The 24,890-nt window shown below is 38.7% G+C and overlaps 1 protein-coding gene across 3 annotated transcripts in view; it reads right to left on the minus strand.

Annotated features, from left to right (window-relative positions):
• The window catches only part of NTNG1 (netrin G1), a 335,299-nt gene that overhangs the window by 77,672 nt on the left and 232,737 nt on the right, over nt 1–24,890 (minus strand). For all 3 annotated transcript variants that reach the window (XM_060142434.1, XM_060142435.1, XM_060142433.1), the window contains exons 4-5: nt 14,576–14,748; nt 2,855–2,881 (exon numbers count right to left, since the gene is read on the minus strand). In XM_060142434.1, the coding sequence (XP_059998417.1) occupies nt 2,855–2,881; nt 14,576–14,748 (200 nt within the window). The remainder of the gene's footprint in view (nt 1–2,854; nt 2,882–14,575; nt 14,749–24,890) is intronic.

Below are 24,890 nucleotides of genomic sequence, written 5' to 3' on the forward strand. Positions count from 1 at the left end.
ATTCATTAATTGCTGACATTATCACCAATATTTTTTCAGCCATGGCCAAAGCACATCAAAATGACTGAGTTTTAAATCAAGTACTTTTGGGATGATTGGGAAACCTATTTCCTAATAGATAGACAACAGCAGGTACAAATGACCTTAATGGGAAATTTGTTTCAAAAACATTTTTAGCAGATGATCGGAAAGGATGACCACTCTGTCTATGCATTTGAACCTTAATACAGGTGTTGACAGTTTGAAATCTGTACTGAAATCTAATAGTCCTCTAAAATCTTCAGTCACTGTGTATATAGCATATGTATATGAACTTATGGTTACATACATCAATAATTTATGTTGATAATAAGCATCATTCATTTTCCTTGAGATGCTCTTTGATGATGGGAATCTCATGGGTGTTACATATATTATAATGGCATCTTTCTGTGTACTTGGAATTATGTTCATTGATTCCTTCCTTGGGATAAAGGGAAAAGCCCTGGCAAACACCCAAAATTAGTTAAAAATCCAAGCAGCTCTCTCTTCTCTGGCTTTACCTTGGAAACCCCATTTCTGTGCCCTCTAGAACAGGCAGTGAGTCATCTATGCATGAATTCTTGCCCTTTGGAGAGCAAAGGAATCCATCCACCAGTGCACACAGCGAGCACCTTATGAGTCCTCAAAGAAGGAATGTGTAAATGACATTAAAGTAGCCTAGAAGATACAATCATGTTTGACGGTTTTATGGTAAATCTCTTGACCTTAAAGCCAGGCAATAAGCAAGCTAGTCGTGTGTGATGTTGGGTGACCCCTGGAAGCGCTTATATCCTGTTTGCCTGAGAACTCTGAGGGAACACCCATTGCACTCCAAGCAGAACAGCCAGAGGCATCACGAAGGCGGGGTACAAGCTATCACTTTATTTGTTAGAGGGTTTTAGTTAGGTATTAAGGAGCTAAATTTTCCTAGTTTCCTGATAATAAAGGTTAATACATTTTCCAAAGGCAAAACAAAGCATCCTTTCAGGTCACCATTGATTTCAAAATAAAACAAAGCAAAACTGGAATTTCCCGATTCAGTGTGTAAAAGGTCAACATCTGCTGATGCTCAGAGATGGGGCATGTGGTGGAGGCGGCCGAATGAGATGTTGGGTGAGCAGTACAGTCAGAAATTCCATGCAACATACGATTGACACTCCGAACAGAAACGCACCCTAACACCAAAGAACTACTTTCCATCCATCCATTTCTGAAACTTTTGACAGGTCAGATCACCATAGCAGCCTCAATTATCTGTCTCAGTTTGCTTCTGTTTGGTTCCCTTTTGCTCCAAAATGTATGCGCAAATGCAATTGTCAAGGCCTGAAAGGAGCACAATGTGGCGTATTTATACAGTTAGGCAAACGCCAAGGGAGATACTACAGCAGAAAAATTAGACTATTAGATCTGAAGGTTTTCATTTGCAAGTTTGTAGCACTGATGCCATTTCAACAAGATCACAAGGAGGAAGCTGCAGCATTAGTCTGGTATCTAAATGAATGTGAACACTACTCCTATTTCTATTTACAAAGCGGCTGATTTTCATGGCATTTAACACGTCTAGTTCTTAACAAACCCACGTGCGGGCCTATTCTCAAGCGTAAGTAAACTAGGTTGACTTATAAATTGGGAGACCTGACTGCATTTATAAGAAGCGGGAAGTTGTTTTATCCAAATTAGGAGTGTATTGCTTTTTAGATGGATGTTGGGTATTGGAATTCTCCAATCACTGCTGTTTACACTTATATCACCCTGTGTGGCCCAGCACCTATGACAAAGACTGAGGGGTGAAACCCCAGTGAAAATGCTTCTTTTCACTTACAGTGCATAATCTTGGCTTCTTCAGTACTTTATTTCAAATCAGTTATTCAGTAGCTGTCCAAAGGTTTTAGCCTTTGGGAAAAGGGAACAATATTTAAAAATATGTGAGATTCGGCTCTGAAAAGTTATGGGGCATTTCCTCAGTGAGTATTTCAGGCTTGGTGTTTGGTGTCCTTGTTTTAAATGTAAAGAGGGAGCTACAGCCTGGTTCTCCCATGACAGCTGGTAGAATTCTCTTTGCAATGGTGCTAGAGAAATGTTCCACAGAATGTTGAAGAGAGATTTCTCTTTTCAATTGCTGATATTTCTACTAAAATATTTCTTGCAGGAATTTCTAGTATCCTTACTCTTAAATTTTGCATGTATTTTTTCATACCCCTTCTCTATCAAACTTGAAACTAAGTAGTCAGGAAAACACGGATAATTGTATTTTAGGAGGGAGAAATGGACATACTGATTATTTTTTTTCCTTCATTCCTCCAGTAAGACTAATGATCACAAACCTACCTCTTTCAGGCCTTCACAAAGGCTAAAGTTTAATGCACTAATAAAATTCCTGCTCCCTGGTTGCATGGTGATTTCTTTCGGTTCTAATGAATAAGTCTAAACATTCATTCTCTGCTTTTCTAAATTACAGTAGAAATTCATATTCAGTCCTAGGGAGAGAGTTCAAGTTGTTTGTTGGTTACCAGGTATGGGTAAATAGGACTGTTTATATTTTTGCTAAATGAGTTATGGTTATGTAACTAATTGCACCTCTGTAAAGGTAGCCTTCATTGATTAACAGTAGTCAGGCAAGCGGCAGCACTGCCATATCCCCAGAGGAGTTATACACAGATAACTATTTTATCTGTGCTCTCACCATGTATGTGCAGAGAACAAACACAGCAATTCAATTCACAAAGGAAATACTCTCTTACGTCAGAAATGGACACTGGGAAAATAGATCTGAGGAGCTGAACAACAAAGCAAAGCTGGCCTAGAATTGGATTGGTGATTTTTTTTTACTTACTGCCAATACTGGAAATACTGGGGATACCTGGAGAGAAAGAAAACAATAAAGAAAAGCTGTTAGACATTTATTAGTATGTGACATCTTTAACATGATATAAAAATCTCAGAAACATAAACACTTGATAACATTCAGGTCATAAGAAAAATAGCACAAAAAAACCCCCAAATATATATCCATCCATTGAGACCATTTTGCTTTATTCTACAACTCCTTGAACTCATCAGAGTTGGGAAATTAATGTTCAACTTTAGCAGCTTGTTCAAGACAGCTTTGTGATATCAAATATTTTGTGCTTACTTGTAAGGTTAATGAAAATTTTTATGTGGTTCAAAACAGATATTAAGCTAGGCTTGTGTTCTGGGCACAAAGACCAAGTCTGCATTATATGGGCCTGTGCAAATATATCCACATATGCAATAGATCTCTTTAGATGTGCTGATATGCATGTGTTAGGTGTTGAAAGTCATTTGGCATTTTATCTGATTAACTACATATAACCATCATTTTTAGTCTTCTTTTACTTGTCAGATATTTGGATTAAATTCTGTAATAGAAATTAAATTGAGCAGAATGATTCAAGAGTACATTAGGTTGTTCGATTTGGGCTTCGTCGATTTTTCAGCTTCTACTTTAATTGCCAAGCTCTGCTGAGGTGGTAGAACCATTTCAGAATGTGACTGAACTTGGTATAAATGTGGACGTGAATTTAGTCTGTATCCGGATGAAAACCCCTGGCCAAGAGCAGGGGCATGAGAGCCAGGCTGTCTCGGTTTGAAACTTTGCTCTTATACTCATTGACTGCGTGACCCTGGGGCCAGTGGCTTACACTCTCTGTGGCTCAGTTCTCCACCTCTTAGAGTTGTTGCAAGGATTACATATATATATATATATATATATATATATATATATATATATATAATTAAAGTACTCAAAGCATTGCTTGGCAGGTGGTATGTGCTATAACCAACCATCTTTGCTGTGATTACTATTATTGATATAGTTGGGTCATCAAGCAAGCAACACCATGATAGATACTACTAATTAGAAGTCAGAGATTTGTAACATTTCCACTAAATTCAGGGAGTGGTGTGGGTGAGAGCATGAGATGCAAATAAGACAGAACTGAGTAAGAGTCATGCTTTGCAACTGACTAGCTGGGTGATTTCAGGCAAGTTCCCAGCCTCTCTAAAAGCCTGTTTCCTCATCTGAAAGGGGCTAATAATATCTACTGCACAGGGCTGCTGTGAGAATTGAATGAGATAATCCATAAAAATGTCTGACACATGGTACACAGTCAATAAATGATAGCTGTTAATGAGCTGTTCGGACTTGTTCTCCACATCGTGAAGTGTGCTAACAGGTGGTAAATGTAGGAATCATTAAATTTCTATTTTAGTATTTAATCTTTGAACAACTGCCCTCTGCTTATTTTAACTAATCATTGCATCTTACTCAGAGATTTCTAGCTTTGTATTCTTTAAAACCAAGAGCTATTTTCCTATTTCTTAGTAAGGAGGGGAGAAGGAGAAATTAAAGCTTACCAAGATGTTTTAAAAAAGCCTGGAAGGGATGAAATCTTATTTTCAGTTATTAGATATATTCAAAGTCTCTTGATTTTAAATGCACAGAACTTATGATGCTTCAGCTTAATTACTGATCGCTGACCAACCAAAACTGGAAAGCTAAATTTTCATTTCCATGTTTTAACTTTGTCTGAACTGAATTTCAAGCTGGATGCGATTTCTGCAAAGGACTGCTGGATTCCTAACCCGACATTTCAGTAGACTATCTTTGCCACAGTGTGACACTGACTTGGTACTGAATCTTTATTTTTTTCCTTTGCAAATCCACTTTTGAGTGAGGTATGATGGCAGCATCATAATTTTAGTATCAGTTGCAGAAGCTCCAAATTTCCCCATGGCTGAAAATCCTGCTCCATTACAAGGAACTGCTATGCCTTCATAATCAGTCAAAGAGAATGGAAGTTGGGATGGCAGGAAGAGACTTTTCATGTGTTTTCAAACTTGCATGGAGTTAGAGGGCCATGCATAATGCAAGGCGGAGTTCTCAGGATGTTTGGCCAGACACAGTGGAGAGCAAACCTGTAAGACTGTTTGATGCAGTACTTGCTGCAGTTGAATACTTTAGAAAGATGCAGAAATGTTTCCATGCCTTTGGGGATGCCAGTGCTGGGAGAAATGTTCATTGCAGCTATACAAACCTTGCCAAGCAAGACCATATGAGATCCTATTTTCCTCATTAAGATGTTTTCTATTAACTAACATTTGGATGTTTAAAATTCAGGCTCTTTCTCATTTTGTGGTTTAAAATTTTGTGAGGTGCTACCAGGTGAGTCACTTTCTATTCCATTGTTGTAAGATGGGAATTGCTTAGAAAAGATTTTTAAACTGCTCATTGGAATAAAGATTTTTGAAGTTGAAAATACCTGAGCACCAAGGGACGTCCATTAGTATACTGTCAAATGTTATTTTTTCCCTAATGTTTCTTATTGTAATGTTCAAACACCTTGCTTTTGGTCCTCTACAAACAACTAAAGAATTTAATAAACCAGTTATATGCATTGAAAAGGCTATGAGTAAGTCATGAGAAATCTTTCAAATGCTTAAGAAACGAACACAGGAAGGCTACAATTCATTTCATGAAAGGTGGGTTTCTCTGGGGTCTGTAAGTGCTGAATCAATGAATGCAACTCCATCTTACAACAGTGATGGTTGCCATAAGCCACAGGAATGATAGTCAGATTACATTCAGGAAAATTGTCTAGACATGTGTTGGCAGTTTTTTTAACCATTCCCTGTGAAGTGACAACTATTATGTAAAGAATATGTTTACCTTTAAAATTGAGCTCAGAAGTTATTACTTCCCTTCCTTCTTCACCTCCCTGTAGCCAGTGTCCTTTGTGATGGCACACCTCTTTGTGCAGGCCTCTGTGAGCAACTTATCAACTTATCCTTATGATTGTGTGTCTGCCTGAGACCTCTGAGGGGATGAGCGTCATGTCTGTATCTCTGTTGTCTGCTCAGGACAATGCCTGGTACAGAGGAGTTGCTCGATGTACATTTGAGCAAAAATTTATTGCCTGTTTCTGATAGAAGGTTTCTATCAGAGTGAAAATTTCCACTTTTGGTCATAGTACGGTCTTGTCCCCTATAAAATGTTCCACTGAGACATTTCTCAGAGTTCAGTATTAATAAATATTTTTGTTCTCTTTGGAAATGTCCTCCATTCTAATAGCAAGAGTTATACAATGTGTAGATATGCCCTTCACCACTTTGCCTTCCAGGAAATTCAGAGGTCAGCTTGATGCTCAACTGGGTAAGCTGATTTAATGTTTGGCTTATTTTCTTTCTATTCTTTTTTTCTCACACCTTCCTTTTATATTCCTATTTGTATGCTCTTATTTTTGTTTGTCTTTTTCCCTAAGCTATCCAGGGGGAAATGCAGATTTTGTGGAACCTAAAGCAAACACAAATCTAGGAGCTTTTTGGGGGAATATTAACTTTAAAGTATAAAATCAGACATGAAATTAAATTTTTTTTTTTAATTTAGAAGGAGACTAGTGAGGGGCCCTGTAATTTAAGCTTCATTGGCTTAAATCTATCTCTGAAACAACCTCAAAAATCTTTGGGAAAGATAGACGATAAGTAGATAAGAAGGAAAGAAAAAAGGAAGGCACCAGATAAGTGAATTCAGAAAGAGTGACCAAAAATGGAGAGCTGAAAGGGAGTTAAGAAATAATCTCACTCAGCACTTTAATTTTACAGAAGAGGAAATCGAAGCCACAGTGAGAAGTAAGGTCCTCGTCCAAATTGACCCCTTTATAGTCAACACTAGAGCAGATAATTATCCCCATCTACTGAGACACTGCTAAACTGACACCGAGGAAATGAAACACAGGTATGAATGAGCTTTAAAGGAAGGTTCTGCAATACGTGGTATATGAGTTTAGGACTTCTGCTTCTTCTAGAATAGATATGCTCCTTCAGTCAGAGATACACATACATGTTGAGTAAGCCAAAGGGCCAAAGAATGTGAAAGTGCTAAGCTTGAAGGTACTTACAGTTCTTCCCTCCTCATCCAGCCCTCCCCAATCCCATAGTTATTTATTTATTTTTTTAAGGAATTCTACTGCAGTTGGGGGACGAGACCCTAGTAGACTTATATAGTTTGTTATTTTCTCTTTCCTCCCCTCCCCCTCCCTCTTCTTCTCCTTCTCCGTCTCCTTCTTCTTCTTCCAACTTTACTAACCCTCCCACCAAGTATGTGGCTAAAGGGGACATAGTTAAGCTTAAGGAAGACAACCTGATGGAGACCTCAAAAATAAACACTCTGATTTTTCAAAGCAGATGAATGCAGTGCTAAAAGTCATAACTCCTTTTGAGAATCAATGGGAAGTTCAACAGCTTCTCATCAAGAGGGAGGCAGAAGAGACGAGGATTCAGCATGCTTTAAACTGAGAGAAAATATTACCATTGTTGTGTTAGGTGGTTTGAAAAAAGCCTATCAAGTAGGTGACTAGATTTTCTTCTAGCCAGGCTGCAGCCACTGGGAGCTCTACCTCCAAAAAGCCCAGCTGAAAAAGAAGTAGGTGATGAGTAAGAAAACATTCTGCAGCCTCATTTGTATTCTAGAGGAACTACTTCCAATGTCCTTTCAACCCGGCTCCCTGGTCCAAACTGCTGTGGATAGGAGGTACGGTGAGTCGTCTCCCAGGAACTTGAAAGTGAAGGAAATAAAATTGCCTTCACAGAATTGTACTGTTAAATCAACACATAAATGATCCAATCAGAGTTAGCTAAGTCATCTTAGAACAACAGAAGGGCTCTGGGGCTGAGTGTCTATGACAAATTTGACAGAGGTGACATTAATCTATTGATAACTTAGTGTATTAACATACCTGAAGATTGGAAGAAAAGCTAGTTAGAAGGTAAAAGCCTGCAAAGAAGAGCATCTTCAGGCATGTGGTGGCAGTACTGGCCTAGCACTGTCTCAGGAAGACGGAGGGGTAACCTGTAAACTTTCAGGCCTTCAGTGTTCTGTTGGCATTAGGGAGGTTGACCCTGGGGTAGGATGGATGGGTCCGATGTTTCAGCCTGATGTTATTAGCATTTGAATCATTAAAATTTTTGAATTTAATTCCCATGCTCACCAAGCAACCTTCTGATTAGTATCTGGCTCTACAAGGAGACTTAATTACAGGGGAGAGAATACACTGATCATAAGGACTTAAATATTCTGAACTCTGTAACAGTTATTTCATATTGTGGATGAATAATACGGCATTTGGGCACAATTTATCTCCCCATACAGTTGTTGTCTCCAAAGAGAGAATATGTTCTTTAGACTGGGATGGGTCCACATGCTAGATTTCAGTGCAATTATAATAACAGCTAACTTCATTGTGTGCTTACTATGTGCCTACCACCGTTCTAAGTATCTTACGTGTGTTAATTCACTTAATTTTTGAGACAACCCTATGATGTCAATACTCAGGTTTATTTTACTGACAGGGAAAAACTCAAACACAAAGAGCTTGCCCAAGATCATTGTAGTCAGTTGGGAAGGAGACTGAGATTTGAATCCAGAGGTCCAGGATCCAGAGCTTGGGCCTCTAACAGCTACTCTATATTATTGATCAATTTATTGTATCCTTATCTTATCTTATCTTATCTCTAATCCTTATCTTATCTCTAATCCTCAAAAAACAAAACAAAACAAAACAAATCTCTGAAGACACAAAGTTTTTTCCCAAAATTTAGCTGCAGCATGACATTATGTGATCTGAACTAATTTGGTGACAAAACCTGACTGGAAGGGGTATGAGGTCTTCTCCTTTATCTCACTCAGTGAAAATAATCATAGGTTTGCTACAGAAATATGTTTGATTAAGTGGTGCTACCTGATATTCTGCTGTGGGTATTGATGTAACATAATGTATGTACACTGTATTACCTTTTAAAATTAAAAAAAATTTGAATTCCAAATCAGATCTGGTCCCATAAGCATCAAATAAGTGACTGTGGACTAGTGGTTGTACATGAATAACTTGGTAGGTATCCTGGCTCTATATATTGGCCCTACAGCTTGGTTCATATATGTAAGGCTCTTAGAGGAAGGTCCTCTCTTATTGTGCTGACAGAATCAGGGTATTGAGCCTGAAAAACTGGTAGTCAGAGCCCAACAATGGTCAAGTCACTGAGGCCATGAATGTCACTTAGGGAGGCCTATACAAACCAGCCAGCCAATATGTCATCTCTAGATGGCTGCATGGGTCGTGAGCACCCACGAAAAATAAGTGATTCTCTTTCCTATTGTATTTCCTCCAAATCTCAGTTGGTCTCTTCCTATGCGAGACTGAAGGCCCTTGTGTTAGAACTGCTGAACTGTGAAGGCCACATATTCCAGGGGACATGGGAAGATCGATGGGAGGTCAATGCATCCACAAGCACATTTCAAGACTGTATAGGTTTACTTGTTTATTCACCAAATGATTAATTCCACAAACATTTATGAAGGCCAAGAATAAAATACGGTCCCATTCTTACATTGCTAACATTTTAGGTCCTGAAGTCAGAATGACCTGAGTTTAAGTCTTGCTCTGTCATGTATTCGCTGTGGGATCTTGGGGCAACCTTTATGTGCCTATGTTCCTTTATCTGTAAAATGGGGATAAAAATAGTACACACCCCATGGGGACATTGTAAGGATTTAATGCAAGAAAGTACATAAAGCACTTCACAAAATATAAAAGGCTATGGTAAGCTTAATAAATATTAGCTATCATTATTATCACTATCATGGTAATTTTGATTATAGTCAACCAATTGTAAGTGCACATACATTACCAAGAATCTATCTTGATATATATACATACATTATCAAGAAAAGAGCAGCTGATTTTGCATAGGACAGGCTAGGTAGGCTGCATCGAGGAGTTCACATTGAGGAGTAGTCTTGAAAAATGAGCAGAATTTCAATAGAGAGTGAAGAAAAAGGTGATTTGGGGAAAAGAAATGAATTCAGTATCTTGCAATGTTGACTTTGAGATTTTCATAGACAGCCTGGGTTCATTAGAAAGATTCAGGCTCTAATTTGTTTATTAGCATTAAACCAATATTAATAAGATCTAAAACCACAAGATTAGATAGGAATATCAAGGAAGAAAACTGTACACTGAGAATGAAGATTTAAAACAAGGTAGAAGGGGAGTCTTTGAAGGCAAAGAAATAACAAGCAGCAATCTAGGAAGAAAAGTGGGAGAGAGCAGGTTTAGAGAAGACCGACTTGTTCAAACAGGTGTCAGATGGAGTCCACACCCCAGTGGAGGACAGAGGAAGTCATTGAACTTTAACCTGAGAAGCCATATAGTGAGATGTACAGTCTTTGGGCTCAAGACACACCTGGGTTCAAACCTTCCTTCTCATTCTGACTAGGTAGCTAAACCTTAAACAAGATACTTTTCCTTAGTAGTCATCAGATTCCACCTCTATAACGTGAAAATAGTAGCATCTACCTTATAAAATTGTTGTGAGTTAAAAATGAACTAATGCGTGTAAAGCACTTAGGAAATTGTCTGGATAATGACATACACATGTATGCCTGGGAAAATATAAATTGGTCAATGCAAATTTGATACCAGAGAAAATAATAGAACAATGATTAAATTACTTTCCATCGCTCAGAGGAGACCTAGATATTGTGTAACAATTCAAGTCGGATTTCTGAACAAATAATGTCAATGTCAGACCAATTTAATTTTCTTTCTTGGAAGAATATTAGACTGTGTAGGTAAGAGGAAAGTAAAAGATTTGATACAGCTGAACTAGCTGGGCTTTTCTCCATGACATTTCTATCAGAAAGCTGAGGAAATTATTTACAGCAGCATGTCCCCAAGAGTGTTTTATAGAAGGTTTTTAAGTGTTCCATGAACAATAAAGTGTGGGAAACACATGATAAAATAGATTACTTATTTTAGGGTTCTCAAATGTTTTAAATAAGGTAATGTGTAAGAGTCAGTATAATGTATAGCATTTTCCAAACTTATTTGGCCATGGAATTCTTGTAAGGGTCATAGGACACAGTTTGGCAAGCAGAGGTATAGACAATATTATATTACCTTTTTTGAAATTACTATTCCTAAAGGTTAATTGTTAAGTTTTCAGCATCTATAAGTAGGGATCAGAATTTCAAGAGGGATCAGAATTTTATTTATGAGCTAGACAAGGGGAATCAAGAGAATCATGATTAAGCATGAAGTTGGACAGAGTTTCTATCTACTTGGAAAACAGAAATGAAATTCAAAGGACATTCAAAATAGAATTCTATCAAAAATAGAATGAAGATCAATAGGGAGAAGAAGAAAGATGTCTTACAGATAAAACATAAGCTTTGTAGAAAAATAAGAAATATATTGATACACATACATATGGCTTTAAAGAACCAAGAAAACACACTGAGTCTTCAGTAAAAAGCACAATGAATAAAAATATCATCACAAGAGTTATTACTTCTGCTTCTGCCGAGTCTATTATAATGAAAGGCATGGGGAAATGTGGTGTGTCTCACAGATTGGGGTGGCGGTGTTTTAGAGGCCTGGGGCTCTGTATTCTTCTCTCCTGGCTCTATATGCTCCATACAAAAGTGGCCTTGGAGCTGCTCCAGAATTTAGGACTTCCAAGCCATAGTATTCCCAGCAAGGTCCCAGTTTAAGGAACTTTTGAGTGATGGGCTGAATGGTTTTGAAGGGAGATATTAAAATTTCCTGATGTAATGAAGCCTTCCTAGTTTTTATGCTAAGAGTAGGCAGGAACTGATCTTCTTATTCAAAAATCCTGGCTGCTAGAAGTTCTGCTAAATCCAGAGATTATCCAATATGAGTGTTATTTCTAGGCTACTGAAGAGTTGGTGTTGAGGGATCAGAGATTGTAGCCACTCCTTTTTACTTCTTAGGTTTTTTATTCCTGTATTAGGATACAGCATATCCTGAGTGTCCCTCTTAATATCTGACTTGTAATGTACCAACTCGTGTCATATATGTGTGGGCACGTGCACACGTGAGTGTGTGCATGTATGCATGTGTGTAAGAAAAAGCCAAAATGACAGGAGAATCGTAACAGTGCTAGAAGTCCTGAGTTTGGCTTAAATTTCCACACTAAAAATTCAGAGGACTTCCAGGGCAAACAACTAGGTAAGAGAGTTGAAAATCTTATCATATGAGAAATGGAACTGATGATGTTAACCTAGACAAGAAAGAAAACTGGGGTTGATATAGAGTTTTAAGACTTAAAAAGAAAAAGTGGTTGGAAATTAGGAGACACTCAATATTGATGTTAAGAAATAAGTTTTATAACAATTAAAACTGTCCAATAATTGACAAGTCTGCCTTATGAAAAAAGCCTAAAAATAAAATTATTTTTGAACACTTATTTTGTGGTGGGTGTTATGCTAAACACATCACATGCATTAGCTTATTCACTTCTCTCAAAATCCTTATGAGGTAAGAACTGTTATTATCCTCACAATACAGATGGGAAGCCAAGTGTTAGAGAGGTTAATATTGATACTTTACTTTTTCAAGGTCACTGAGCTAGTGAATGGACAAACTGGTATTTGATTCTGGAACCTGTGTACTAAACCACTTAATTGCCTACTTCTGTCCTTGGACATTTGCAAGCAATCTGATGTGGCAGAGATTTCTTTAAACGGGTTCTTTCCATTGCAAGACTGGACCATTGCAGGTTATCTTAAAATCTTCAATCTAGCTTCGGCCATATTGAGGATTGAAACGTTGAATTCAACCTCCTTGGCCATTGTGTCCATCTGTCACCTTCATATTTTAACAGAAATGGGGAAAAGTCTAGAGAAGGCCAAGAAAAACTAAGGGATGGATAGACAATAGAATCCACATGGACAATTGAAAGAGGTTGCATTATATTAGGGCTATGTAAGCCATTTCCATGGAGAATATAACAAGAAATCCATTCCAGTGAAAAAGCTTGGCTGGCACAAGGTCTTTCCAGTGAAAATGTCTTGAAATAAGCAAGACTTTGAAGTACAGTTATGGGTAGAAAAAAACGGTGTCGTGTTAGAATAGAAGCCAATGCCTTCAACAGCAGTCTCTCCCAGCTGCCTTTCTAGTAGCCCTGACAAGTTGGCCTGCCCTGAGGATGAGCCGGAATGCCACCAAGTGTTTGTAAACATTGTTCTCTTCCATCCTGTCCCACTAAAGGAGCAGCAGACATCAAAAATGAAATCTGAGTCATTTTCATTTGAGGAAACCTTTAAACTAAATTTGACAACTGTGGTGATAGGAATTCTAGCTAGTCACAGGGTATGGCAACAAATAACCTCATGAGATTCCTCCTGAATTCACGAGTCTATGGCTCTCAACAATTGAGGAAAGCCCATGGAGTCTCTGTTAACAAAACCGCCTTGAAAAAAAATCATTTCTGCTCAACAGAACTTTATGTATTAAGTTTAGGAGCTAGGCTGTCAGTTTTTTCTTTAACACAGAAAGAAACGGAATACCTTCACAAAGGGGGATTTTTTTTTTTTTTTAGCCTTTGACAGATTTTTTTTCCTGCTTCATAGAAATTTTAACATCATTTCATGCCCCCATTCTTTATGGCCTGTTACTTGGTCCATTACTTTTACATTTAACTTGATAAGGTCTTGGTTCCTGGCTATTAGTTTCTGAGGTTTGGTTTCTCACAGCTGCTGCTTTGAAGTGCCTGATAACATTCTTAGCCTTGCATGGAGCTGGTGGCTCTTCAAGGTCTCATTCCCCCACTACTCACTGTCCTGCTGTTTCTGTTACTTCTCACTTGAATGGGTGTATTCTCAACCTCACCCTTCTCTACTTTTAAGAGAGGTCAAACCTTGGGCTTTTGTGAGTGGCTAATTGGTCCATGCATGGAATTGGGCAATTTATTCTGGAAGTAATTACTTGTCTCCTTGAGCGTGTCAGAACTTGTTTTCCTAGGAATGTTCAGGGATTTCAGAGGGGCACCCACATGAGTGATAACGGGGCATCTCTCACGCTTCCTGTGAACACAGATAATGCCTGTGCTCTTTTCACATGCACACAAACATCCCTTTTCTTACTGTGGTCCCTACAGGCCTACAGTCACACTCTTTATCTAAAGGCAGCCTCTCCTAACAGGATACACGCCAGGCGTGACATCAACTGCTGGCATTTGGAAAAAGCCCACCATTTCACTGAGCAAAGTCAGGCTGTAGCTAAATTTGGAGAGGGAAACATCTTCTAGACAAAGCATCTCTTAGGTTACCCAGTATGGGAAATGGGATTGTAAACATTTAGAGAATTTCTGGAAGTAGTTTATGGTTAAAATTAAGTCAGAGTTGGGAGTCTTGAATGCCTTTGTTATTTTAATAGGAGATTAATTTGGGGAAGCAAAAAAAGCAGCTCCTGTTTCATCCACTTAGAAAAAATTTCTCCTATGGTTTCTATCATTTCCCAACACACTGATGTGAATGTTGGAAGACTGACTTTAACAGATGATCCAAGTGCTAAAATGTGCTTACAAGTGGCAAAATAGGGATGAAAGCTTTAGCTGCATTTTGAAGAGGAATGGGACTCCTGGTAAGAGGAGTGAAAGCACAATTGCAAGTGAAATTGAGAGGAACTCTCAGCTCATCGTGCACAAAATATGGTATTACCGAGCAAAAGTTACTCACAGGTATTTGCAGTGCCTTTGGGGATGGGGAGATACGAGCCTGGACTCCAAGGTCGGCCCTGATAATTCTTCTTGCATTTCCCACAGTCTGGACCTGTAGTGTTGTGCTCACATTCACAGGTCAATTTGCTGTTGTCATACACACACACAGTGGCATGGAGATTACATTTGCACCTAGGCAGAGGAGAGACAAGAGTTCATTAAGTCCAGTTGTCTTGGTGATCACTGAGGCTTTATCCATCTGTCTTCTAGGATTGCGGCTCTCACAGCCCGTAGTGCTTGAGTGCTCCCTAAAGACTTAGTAAAATGTAGATTTGCAGGCCTGACCCTCCGAATCTTTTAAACAAGTGTCCTTGGGGGTAGGGGTGGGGGAGGGATTATGATACAGCCTGACCTCATCCCACACTTTGAGGAATCTTAATACAAGTCAGTTAGGTGGGGTCTGACGCTCACCTAAGGAAACTGTGCTCTGAAATCAGGGATTTCCCAACAGATATCCAAAATATTGCCACTAGTGAGAGGCTTTTCTGTGCTATTATCAAATCTACAATACATCTGGCTTTGAAGAACAATGTCATCTTCTGTTTTTCCTTAAACCAGAAGGACTACTCTTATTTGTTTAAAAAGAAATATAACCATTGAGATAATTTGCTATTCAGATTTATTTTATAGACCCCAAGCGGTTATAAACAGATGTTCTCATTCTGGGCTCTGAAATGACATTCCTCAGGCAGAAGAGTTTTTCCACGAAGGCCTCTAAGTAACCTGAATAATCCTCAGATTTCCTACTCACATAAAATAATCACAAAGGTCTCTCATAAATGGGTCAAAGGACTCAGGAAAAAAGACGCTTCAAATACTAGAAAATGAAAACCTGTGTGTGGCAGGGGTTTGAGGTCATTAGCCAAGGCCTTCCCTTTGGTGCCTGTGAATAATGCTGTAATATATGAGAGGCAACAATGGAATATGCAATTTCTACAAAAATACATTTCCATATCCAAAGTCTCTGACTGTAAAACTACAAAGGCCAACTTGATATCTGTTGAGGTAGCAGGTTATAACTTATAAGATACAAAGTACGAGCCACATCCTCTGGAGAAATAAAGCCTAGGTCAACAGAATGTCCATGACCAGAGGGCAGAACAATGTATGTGGGAAGAGATGTGTCCACACAAAGGATAGGACCTGATACCCAGACCTGGGGGTAAAGGGCCAAGATCTGTCAGGGTCAGAACCCGAAGTGTGTGTGTGTGTGTGTGTGTGTGTGTGCGCGCGCGCGCGCGCGCGTGTGTGTGTGTGCATGTGTGTGTGTGCATTTTTAAACTAGTCTGGCCCTTTCTAGGAACTAGGACAAAAATATAGAAAGTCAAGTTTCATAAAAATGAAGAAATATTATAGTGCTTTACATTTGCTTTCTTTTTTGGCAGATGTCATGAATTGGGAAAAGTAACAATACTCTTTCTTAGGTAGGAAAATAAGATTCTTTAACAACTGCTGTTTGTCTCTATAATGTGTGTACAGTAACATCCAAATTTCTTTCTTGCGCACTAATGGTCTGTTTGGAACACTGACCCGTACTTACGGCAAGGAAACAAAGGAATGGCTAAGACTATTCCTGAGGGCTGCTGGGCCCTCTTCTAACTAAAAGGTGTAGACCCTAAAGCAATAGCCACCCACTCAAACCTTCCTGGGTAAGACCAAGCCTCAGCTTCCTCAGGGGTCGACTACACTTCATAGTACTTATAACTACACTCTGCCCTCTGTATAGTTGTAAATTATAATAGGCTGAAAGGCTACCATTTAAACAATACCCATTCAACATCAACACATAAACAGAGTCTTTAACATTCATACAATCTTTTAAAAAGAGAAAAAATTCAGTTAAGTAAAACAGACAGTGTTTAATTATGAGCTAGGTCTTGTAAAAATCTCCTACATGCAGGGAGTTACTTGCGTTAAGCTGCTTATTAAAGAATCTTTCTCCTTCCTTCATTAGCACCTTTATTTATGGGTGTGTTTATAAATATGGAAGATGTTAGAAACTTAAGTGATAGAAGCACCAGCTTATACTGATTTAGCACCCTATCTGGTGTTTAAAAATTCCAAATGAGGAAATGAACAATGTGACCCCAAAGAATATGCTGGTTTCATGTGTGAAGACCAAGAATGCAAGTAGTAATTGTAAATTGGATTATATACCTTGTAGCTATTAATACTTTCATACTGGTAGTCAGTCTCTGAGTTGTAGGCAATTTCTATTCTAAAGACTTTATATTTGCTGAGAAAATATTTTTTAAATAACAAAAGGAAGTGAAACAAGAATAGATGAATATTTAGTCTTATTTTTCCCATATTTCTTTCAATTAATGGTTCATTTTCACCTGTCCAAAGATTTTTAATCATTCAAGGCTCAACTCAATTCATTACTCTTTCCTGATATCTATCATACCTACTGTAGACACCCTATCTCTCTAAGCTTCTGATTCCTTTAAAAGCTTCTGTGTGTTTGGTTTGGTTGGTTGTTACTTAAGGCTTCTTCTGCTTTTAGAACTTTTACTCATTGCATCTCTCATCTTAAGGAAGAAAAATATCTACTTTGTACCCTAGTCTTTTTTTCTCGCTACCACTTTAACACTCTCCTTCCCCTTCTTGAGTTTTCTACACTTGCCATCTCCTTTTTCTCATCTCCCACACACTCACTGTTTCCAACTAACCACAACCTCTCTTGCCAAGACCACCCATGACCTCCTGGTGAAAATGTAATGGATTTCCTTCCTTGCTTTATCTATCTCCTTAGGGGATTTGACTCTGTGGGACCACTCCATTTCCCCTGACACACTCTCCCCACTGGATTCTCAAGGTCATTTTCAGAACCCTCTTCTGTTGTTCTCTTCATGTGCTGTTCTTTGGGGTCTAGATCAGCATAGTCAGCTTAAGTGACTCTCCTTGGGCACTCTTATCCAGGTGGTCCCTTCAATTTCCTCTGTGGTCCTCAACTACTTTTGAGTTATAGGCAATCTAAAGCAAATTTGCATCATTTTTTTCCCCTAGAAAAAAGTAAAAACATGCAAAATAAACTGAAACAATTGGAAATATTTTAGGAGATTCAGATTCTCTGTTACCCATAGGAATCCACAGAACTCTCTCCTTCCATTATCACTAGGTGAAGATCATCTGCTCAACATGTGGATAAGTCCTGGTGCTGTAACGTCCATCACGGATCTCTCTCCTGAACATGTCAAATCCAGCATATCCCAAACTGAATTATTTGGCTTCCCTCCCCCACCTACTCATCCTTCTGTGTTTTCTTTCTCAGTACATTGCATCACCTTCTAGTCAGCTGGTCAAGAATGACCACTCCCACTCCCTTTCCTATCACATCTAATTTGTCTTTACTCAGTCTCTCACCCAGTTCTGAAATTCCTCCTCCTCGATAACTCTCAAATACATACAGTTCTAGCCATTGCCATGTCCCTGTTGACATCATCATCATCTTTGATCTGGCTTATTACAATGGCTTCTATAGAGACCTTTCTGCCTCCTCTCATACTCTTCTTTAGCCCAATCTCATCACAATAGTCAAAACCATCATTTACACAAAAATACCTGGGTCACGTTGGCTTAGAACCATTGAAAAATTTCCCTTTATTCTCAGAATAGAGTCCAAGCTCTCTAACATGGCCTACAAGTCCCTTTGAAATCTCTCTCTTGTTCTTTCCCCATTTTTATTTGCGCCACTACCAATTCTACAATTAGTTCTTCAAACTTTGCCTTTGCATAATCTTTTAAGCTGTTCCTTATGTGTAGAACATAACTCTACCTCTTTTACCTGCATAATTTTTGCCATTCAGATGTCAACTTGGAAATCTCAGTGTCTGGCTCCTAGGTGACATTCAGAAACCATCTGCTGATTAACTATCTGAATCCTTCTCTGACCCACCAGAATGCCTTTCCTATGGGCTCCTCTGACATGAGGTAAGACCAGCCACAGGATGAAGTCCACACTATCTTTGCTCTAGACTTAGGCTGTATTGTAATTGTTTATTCTTCTGTCACTCTCACTGGAGTGTAAGCTCCTGGGAGCAGCAGTCATATTTGCCTTATTTATTGTAACATCCCTAACACGGGTCAAGCTACTTGGCACATAATAAGTGTTTAAAAAATATCTGACAAATAAACAAGTGACTAATAAACAACTAAACTTCCTGAAAGCAGGGACTTCATGTGCCTGTTCTACTATGATGAATACAGCAATGGACTAAGTATAGAGAATTAATAGGCACTGTACTAAGTCAGACACTCCATGATGTGTGCTGAAAATTGCCCTCACCACTGGTTTTCATAACTAACCTTATATTGGGCAAAGGGAACTCTAAAATTGGTGAGACCTTGTAAACTCAATTTAATTTAATTTAAACTCCAGAGGATTTGCCAAATGTCTGAAAGCTAATGCAAGAGCTATCCTAAAAAGATGCCTAAAAGACCTAGGAGAAGAACGCAACTTAGAGGAGGGATGAAAACAGCTTAGAGGAGAGCATTTAGGTAGCATAATTGTTCTGGAGTGTGCATCTTTTAGTTTCAACTCCTTCCTGTAAGGATGGCCACCTGGGTCGGCTAAAGTTTGGCAGAGTGCTGCTTGGGTGCTGGCTACAGCTCTAACTTCGTAAATCTGCTGACCTAGCTCGGCTCCTGGACTTTCTTCAGTCATTGTGACAACTGCTGTGCCAGGGCTGAGCTTGTGAAAGTGGACGCTGAGGCACAATGTCATTGGCCTGTATTTGGAAACGGCTCCCTTTCATTTTCCACAGCTCAGTTTATTCTCATCAACCCATTCCAATCAGACACTGAAATCCTTTATTTAGAGCGCTTGCCAGAGTGGCTTTTCCTCCAACGGAAAAAAAATGTATTTCACAATGCTGGGAGATCGCTCTCAATTCCTGGTGTTATGAACTCCGGCCTTGTGATGGGGTGGAAGGCAGACTCCCGTGACATCCACTCATCTCTGACAGATTCATTATCCATTTCCTTTGCCATCCAGCTGCCACGTTTGCCATCACATTAGGTGGGGGAGGAACTGTACAAGTGGAGATCTAACAGGCTTTGCTAGCAGTCAGATCTGATGTTCTGGAGAGCTGAGCCTATTCACCGATTCTGTTTACATGTATAGAACACATACAAAAACACTGCAGATAGAACTAATTGACTTGCTTGTACCTCAAAGATCCACTTGTGTGTAAGCAACAAATTGCACACACTGTCAAATAAGGGCATTGCTAAGACAGACCTTTAAAAAAAAAAGTGAGCTCTATTCTGTGATGCAAACTTAATGAAAACCAGTGTGTTCTTGCTTTTAACCAGGTCTGCACTTCCTGTATTTTAGTGAGCAGCTGTCACAAGTCAATTTAATCTTGCTTATGAAAAGGCTCCAACATTTAGATCTGTGCCACCTGCCAGTAGGTATGAAAAACCCATCTAGTCTGCCTGGTTTTTTTTTTTTAATAACTTAATATATTTATTCTGGGAAGCATGCTATCCACCAGAGTTTCCTGCGAGTTAGAGGTCTGTACGTGTAGTCTATTGTAGTGTTTCAAATAAAGGTACCAAGACAAAGAAGTTTAAAACTGGCCCTTTGTGAAACAAACCTGGAAGGGAAATCAGGCTTGCTGCTTTTTGGCTACTTTTATGCCATAGGAGGATCTACCCTGAAGTGAATGAAGTTTAAGTATCAGGCGGCCCTTCAAAAACTTGAGAAGGACCCTAACAATGTGTTCATACAGTCATATGCTTTTATATTATTTTCACCAATAAGATATTATTATATTTTTTTAATTAATGAAGGTTTTTCCTTAATAAGCCCCCTTCCCAAAGGGCATACATTTCAGGCACTACAAAACCTGGATCAGGTTTGCCTTCCTTGGGTCGGCACTTGCTATACAAATACTTGTAGAAAACAAGTTAGCACAAATATCAGGCATTTGGAGATGTCTTTTCCAAAAGGTGACAAATTATAAAATGCCTCTCACATACTTCTCCCTCTGCAGCCCCTTGACCTTTCTCTTTTCACTTTGACACATGAATTTTCAATTTCTACTTCAATACATTATTTGAAATGGGAGACTTGCGGCAAAATGACTTAGAGATTATGAGTTATATGACACTGAATCAGACAGCCTCGGCCACTTATTTGCTGTGAAGCTATGAATGAGTGACTTAACAAAGAAATAAACAGAGCTAACCTTGACTAAATACTTCCAAGCACCTGGCATTGTGCTAAGTGCTTTTTGCATATTTCACACATTATTTCATATAAACTACAAAATAGTTACATGGAATTAGCACTATTAATAATTATAGATGATGCATTTGAATATTGAGGGACTAAGAAATCCAAGTCTCCCAGGCAGTATGAACTGGAGCAGGGATTCGAACTATGGGCAGTTAGCCTTTAGAACTCAGCTCTTACCAATGCAGAAGTCATGCTGTCTTCCTGAGTATGGCCAGGCTTCAGCTGCCACAGGGACAATAAATGAATGTGTTTCAAAGAACAGTTTTGGGGACTGAATGAGATTATCCATGCATACACTTAGCATAATGTCTGACAGAAAGGTATTAATAAGTGTTAGTTTCAATTATTATTATTATTTCTACTGTCACTATTGTTACCGCTGCTACTGGAATGGGCTGTCTGCTTCACTCCGTAAGCTTTAATTAATAACAAATTCTATGGATAACACTGTGACAGGTCTCATGCATTCAAAAAGAAGACGACGTAGAGTCCTAATCTCCAAGAACAAGCAATCTGTTGAGTAAAGGAGATGAAACATACATAGAATAACTACAGACCACCAAGACTGAATACTCTATTTAATCATGACCATATAGGAAATTAGGGTAGTAACACTGAGTTGTCTCTACATTGATAAGGATGTATTTGTACTAAACAGTCAGAGGTACAGCCCCTATCATTTAAGGCAGGTGGAAAAAAAAAATCAACACTTACCAAAGCCCACTATAGACCTGGAACTAAATAGATGCTTTATGTATGTTATTTCACCTCAGCCTCATCACCACTTTGAGAAGGAGGAATAAGTATCTGTGATTTACAGATGTGGAAAGTGTGGCTGAGAGCAGTAAAGTAACTTGCTCAGAGAAACATGCTGCTGGTAAGTGGTAGCCAAGAGTCAATTCCAAAAGCTGGGCTCCTTCTAGGACATCACTTTATTTGAGGAAGAACAAATCAAACTGCTTCAGAGGAGAAGTGGACCCATGGTCTAAACAGCGTATTAAGACATTCTCTAACACTTGCTAGTCAAGGTGTGGTCCGTGGGCCAGTAGCTCTGGGATCACCTGAGGGTTTGTTAAAATCTCAGGCCTCCCCCAGGCTTTCTGAATAAGAATTTGGATTTTAACCAGATCTCTAGGTGATTTATGTGCACAGTAAACGTTGAAAAGGACTGCTGAGCTCACCAGTGTCAAAGTCCTGCTGAACAAGAAAACGAAAATCCTGGGGGTGATCCTTCTGCACACCTTCTCCCTTCCACCATATTGTGTGGAAATCTCTGACCTAAACCTGACCAACACTAAGGTTCTATCTGTACTCACAAACTGAATATATATATATATATATATAAAAAATGATATATAATATTATATATAATATGTAACTTATAATTCAACAATAAAATGACAAATAACCCAATTAGAGAACGGATGAAGGATCTAAACAGATACTTCTCCAAAGAAGATACGTGCATATGGACAGTAAGTACAAGTAAGCACATAAAAAATGTTTAACATCATTAGTCATTAGAAAAAATATAAATTAATATCACAATGAGATACCACTTCACATCCACTAGGATGATTATAATTAAAAAAGATGGACAGCAGCAGATGTTGGCAATGATGTGTAGAAACTGGAACCCGTGGGATAGGGAGGGTGGGAGGGAGGGAGATGCAAGAGGGAAGATATATGGGAACATATGTATATATATAACTGATTCACTTTGTTATAAAGCAGAAACTAACACACCATTGTAAACCAATTATACTCCAATAAAGATGTAAAGAAAAAAAAAAAAGAAACTGGAACCCTCATGTATGGTTGGTAGGAATGTAAAATTGTGCAGTCACTTTGGAAAACAGTCTGGTAGTTTCTCAAAAAGGTAAACATAAAGTTACCACATGACCCAACAATTTTATTCCTAGACATTTACCCAAAAGAATTGAAAACATATCCACACAAAAACTTGTACACAAATGTTCATAGCAGCTTTATTCATAATAGCCAAAAAGTGGCAACAACCAAAATGTCTACCAACTGATGAATGAATAAAGAAGATGTAGATAACAATAGAAAAAACACAAAGTAATGAAGTACTGGTACATGCTACAACATGGATAAACCTTGAAAACATGCTAAATCAAGGAAGCCAGACACAAAAGGCCACATGATGTGTTTTCCTTTGTATGAAATACCCAGAATAGGCAAGTCTATACAGACAGAAAGCAGATTTGATTACCAGGAGCTGGGGAGAGGAGCAAATAGAGAGTGACTGCTAATGGACAGTCATTTTAGAGTGATGAAAATGTTCTGGAATTCGATAGTGATGATGGTTGCACAACTTTTTGAATATACTAACACCCACTGAATTGTGCATTAAGGAAATGAAAAAATAAACTAAATGAAATAGGGCATTTATCCAAAAGAGACTACAGAAAACAAAGGATAAGAGTTTGGGCTCTGGGGTTATGTAGTATGGCGTTAGCAGGAACCTTAGGCAACTTCCTCAAGCTCAGTTTACTCCTCTGTAGAATGAGGATAGTAAAATACCTACCTTAGGGGTTGTTGGGAGGGTTGAATGATACACTGTGATGAGGCAGAAACTGCTAACTGATCTTTGTTTTTCCACACCAGCACAGTTTTAACTGGTCATATGGTCACAGGCATAAAGACTACATTTCCCAGCACTTCCTCTAGCTAGGTGTGGCCATGTGACTACCTCCCAGCCAATGGCATATTATCAGGAGTGGTGTCTGTGACACTCTTGTTGGGCCTGCACTCCTTTCCCATTTCTCATTTAGTTCCTGGAACATGCACAGGGTATTGAGTCACTCAGACCACGTGGACTTTGGTAGTGGAACCAGGGTCCTCAGACAACCTCCCCTGCAGTCAGAGGAAGGTGGGTCAAGGTGAGTGTATGGAGCAGAGCCACCATACCAGCTCTGGAGCACCAACCTCCCAAATGCAAGGAGATAGAGGTAAACTTCTACTTTGTCTAAGGCACTGTTAATGTCAGTCTTTCTTACACACATCTGGAAGTATATCTGAAAACAGCACCTCATATGTAATAAGCACTTAATAAATATAAACTACTACATTATCATTTGTATTTTTAAGTACAGTCTTATAGCAAAAGGCTGGATCTTCAAATATCAAATGGGGCTGGTCTGCTCCTAATCCCACTAGAAAAGAGAGGGCTCCAACCTTTCCAGCATTCCACTACCTCTTCCTTCATTAATTAAATCTAAAGTCTCATGCTACTGATCACTGGTAAGCAAAAATGTTTTCAGAATATGTGTATTTATAAGTTATGCAATGGTCAAAGTTCAGTGTGAAATAGATATCTGCTTATAATTTTTTGAAAGCAGTGACACACCAACAGACCAACAAAGAGGCGGAACATCCGACTTGTGTTTGGATTCCTGTATTATGGGAGAAGCATAAATGAAAGAAGCGGTGTTAGGACTCTAGGAAGCCACCCTGCAAATACAGAGGGCAGGTTTCCATATGGCTCTTGAGCTCATTCTTTCACAATATATTGAGTTCCTGGTTGTTGAGGGCCCTGGTTGACGGGGGCTCCACTCTCCTAACCTTTGTTCTTGGAAGAATTATTTTTGAGAACTGAATGGTATAAACTTTTTTCTTTTGAAGCAGAGAAATGTACTGTTATGCAGTTTTCTCTGGGAGTGTAAAATAAAAACTGAGATCTTGATCAGCTCTTCATTGACTCTGGGATTCTAAAATGATCTTTTAAAAAAATTTATATAAGGCAATTGGTTTGCTCCAAAAATAGATGGAAAAAGGACCAGAAAGCCTCTTACACATTTTGCAATAAATGACTTAGACATCCTTATGGCAGTTTTAAAACCCTCTAAAAGTTCCATTTAAACCTTACTTGAGACTTTAAACTTACTCACAGTGAAGCATCAGATTACATGATTCACTAAACTGCTGGTTCTTGTATATAATATTAAAAATAGTCCCTTTTTATTTCTAAAGCTTGCCAGGGAGACAAGAGTACCATGACTATAAA

Source organism: Lagenorhynchus albirostris, chromosome 2 (assembly GCF_949774975.1).
Source record: "Lagenorhynchus albirostris chromosome 2, mLagAlb1.1, whole genome shotgun sequence".
Lineage (NCBI taxonomy): Eukaryota > Metazoa > Chordata > Mammalia > Artiodactyla > Delphinidae > Lagenorhynchus > Lagenorhynchus albirostris.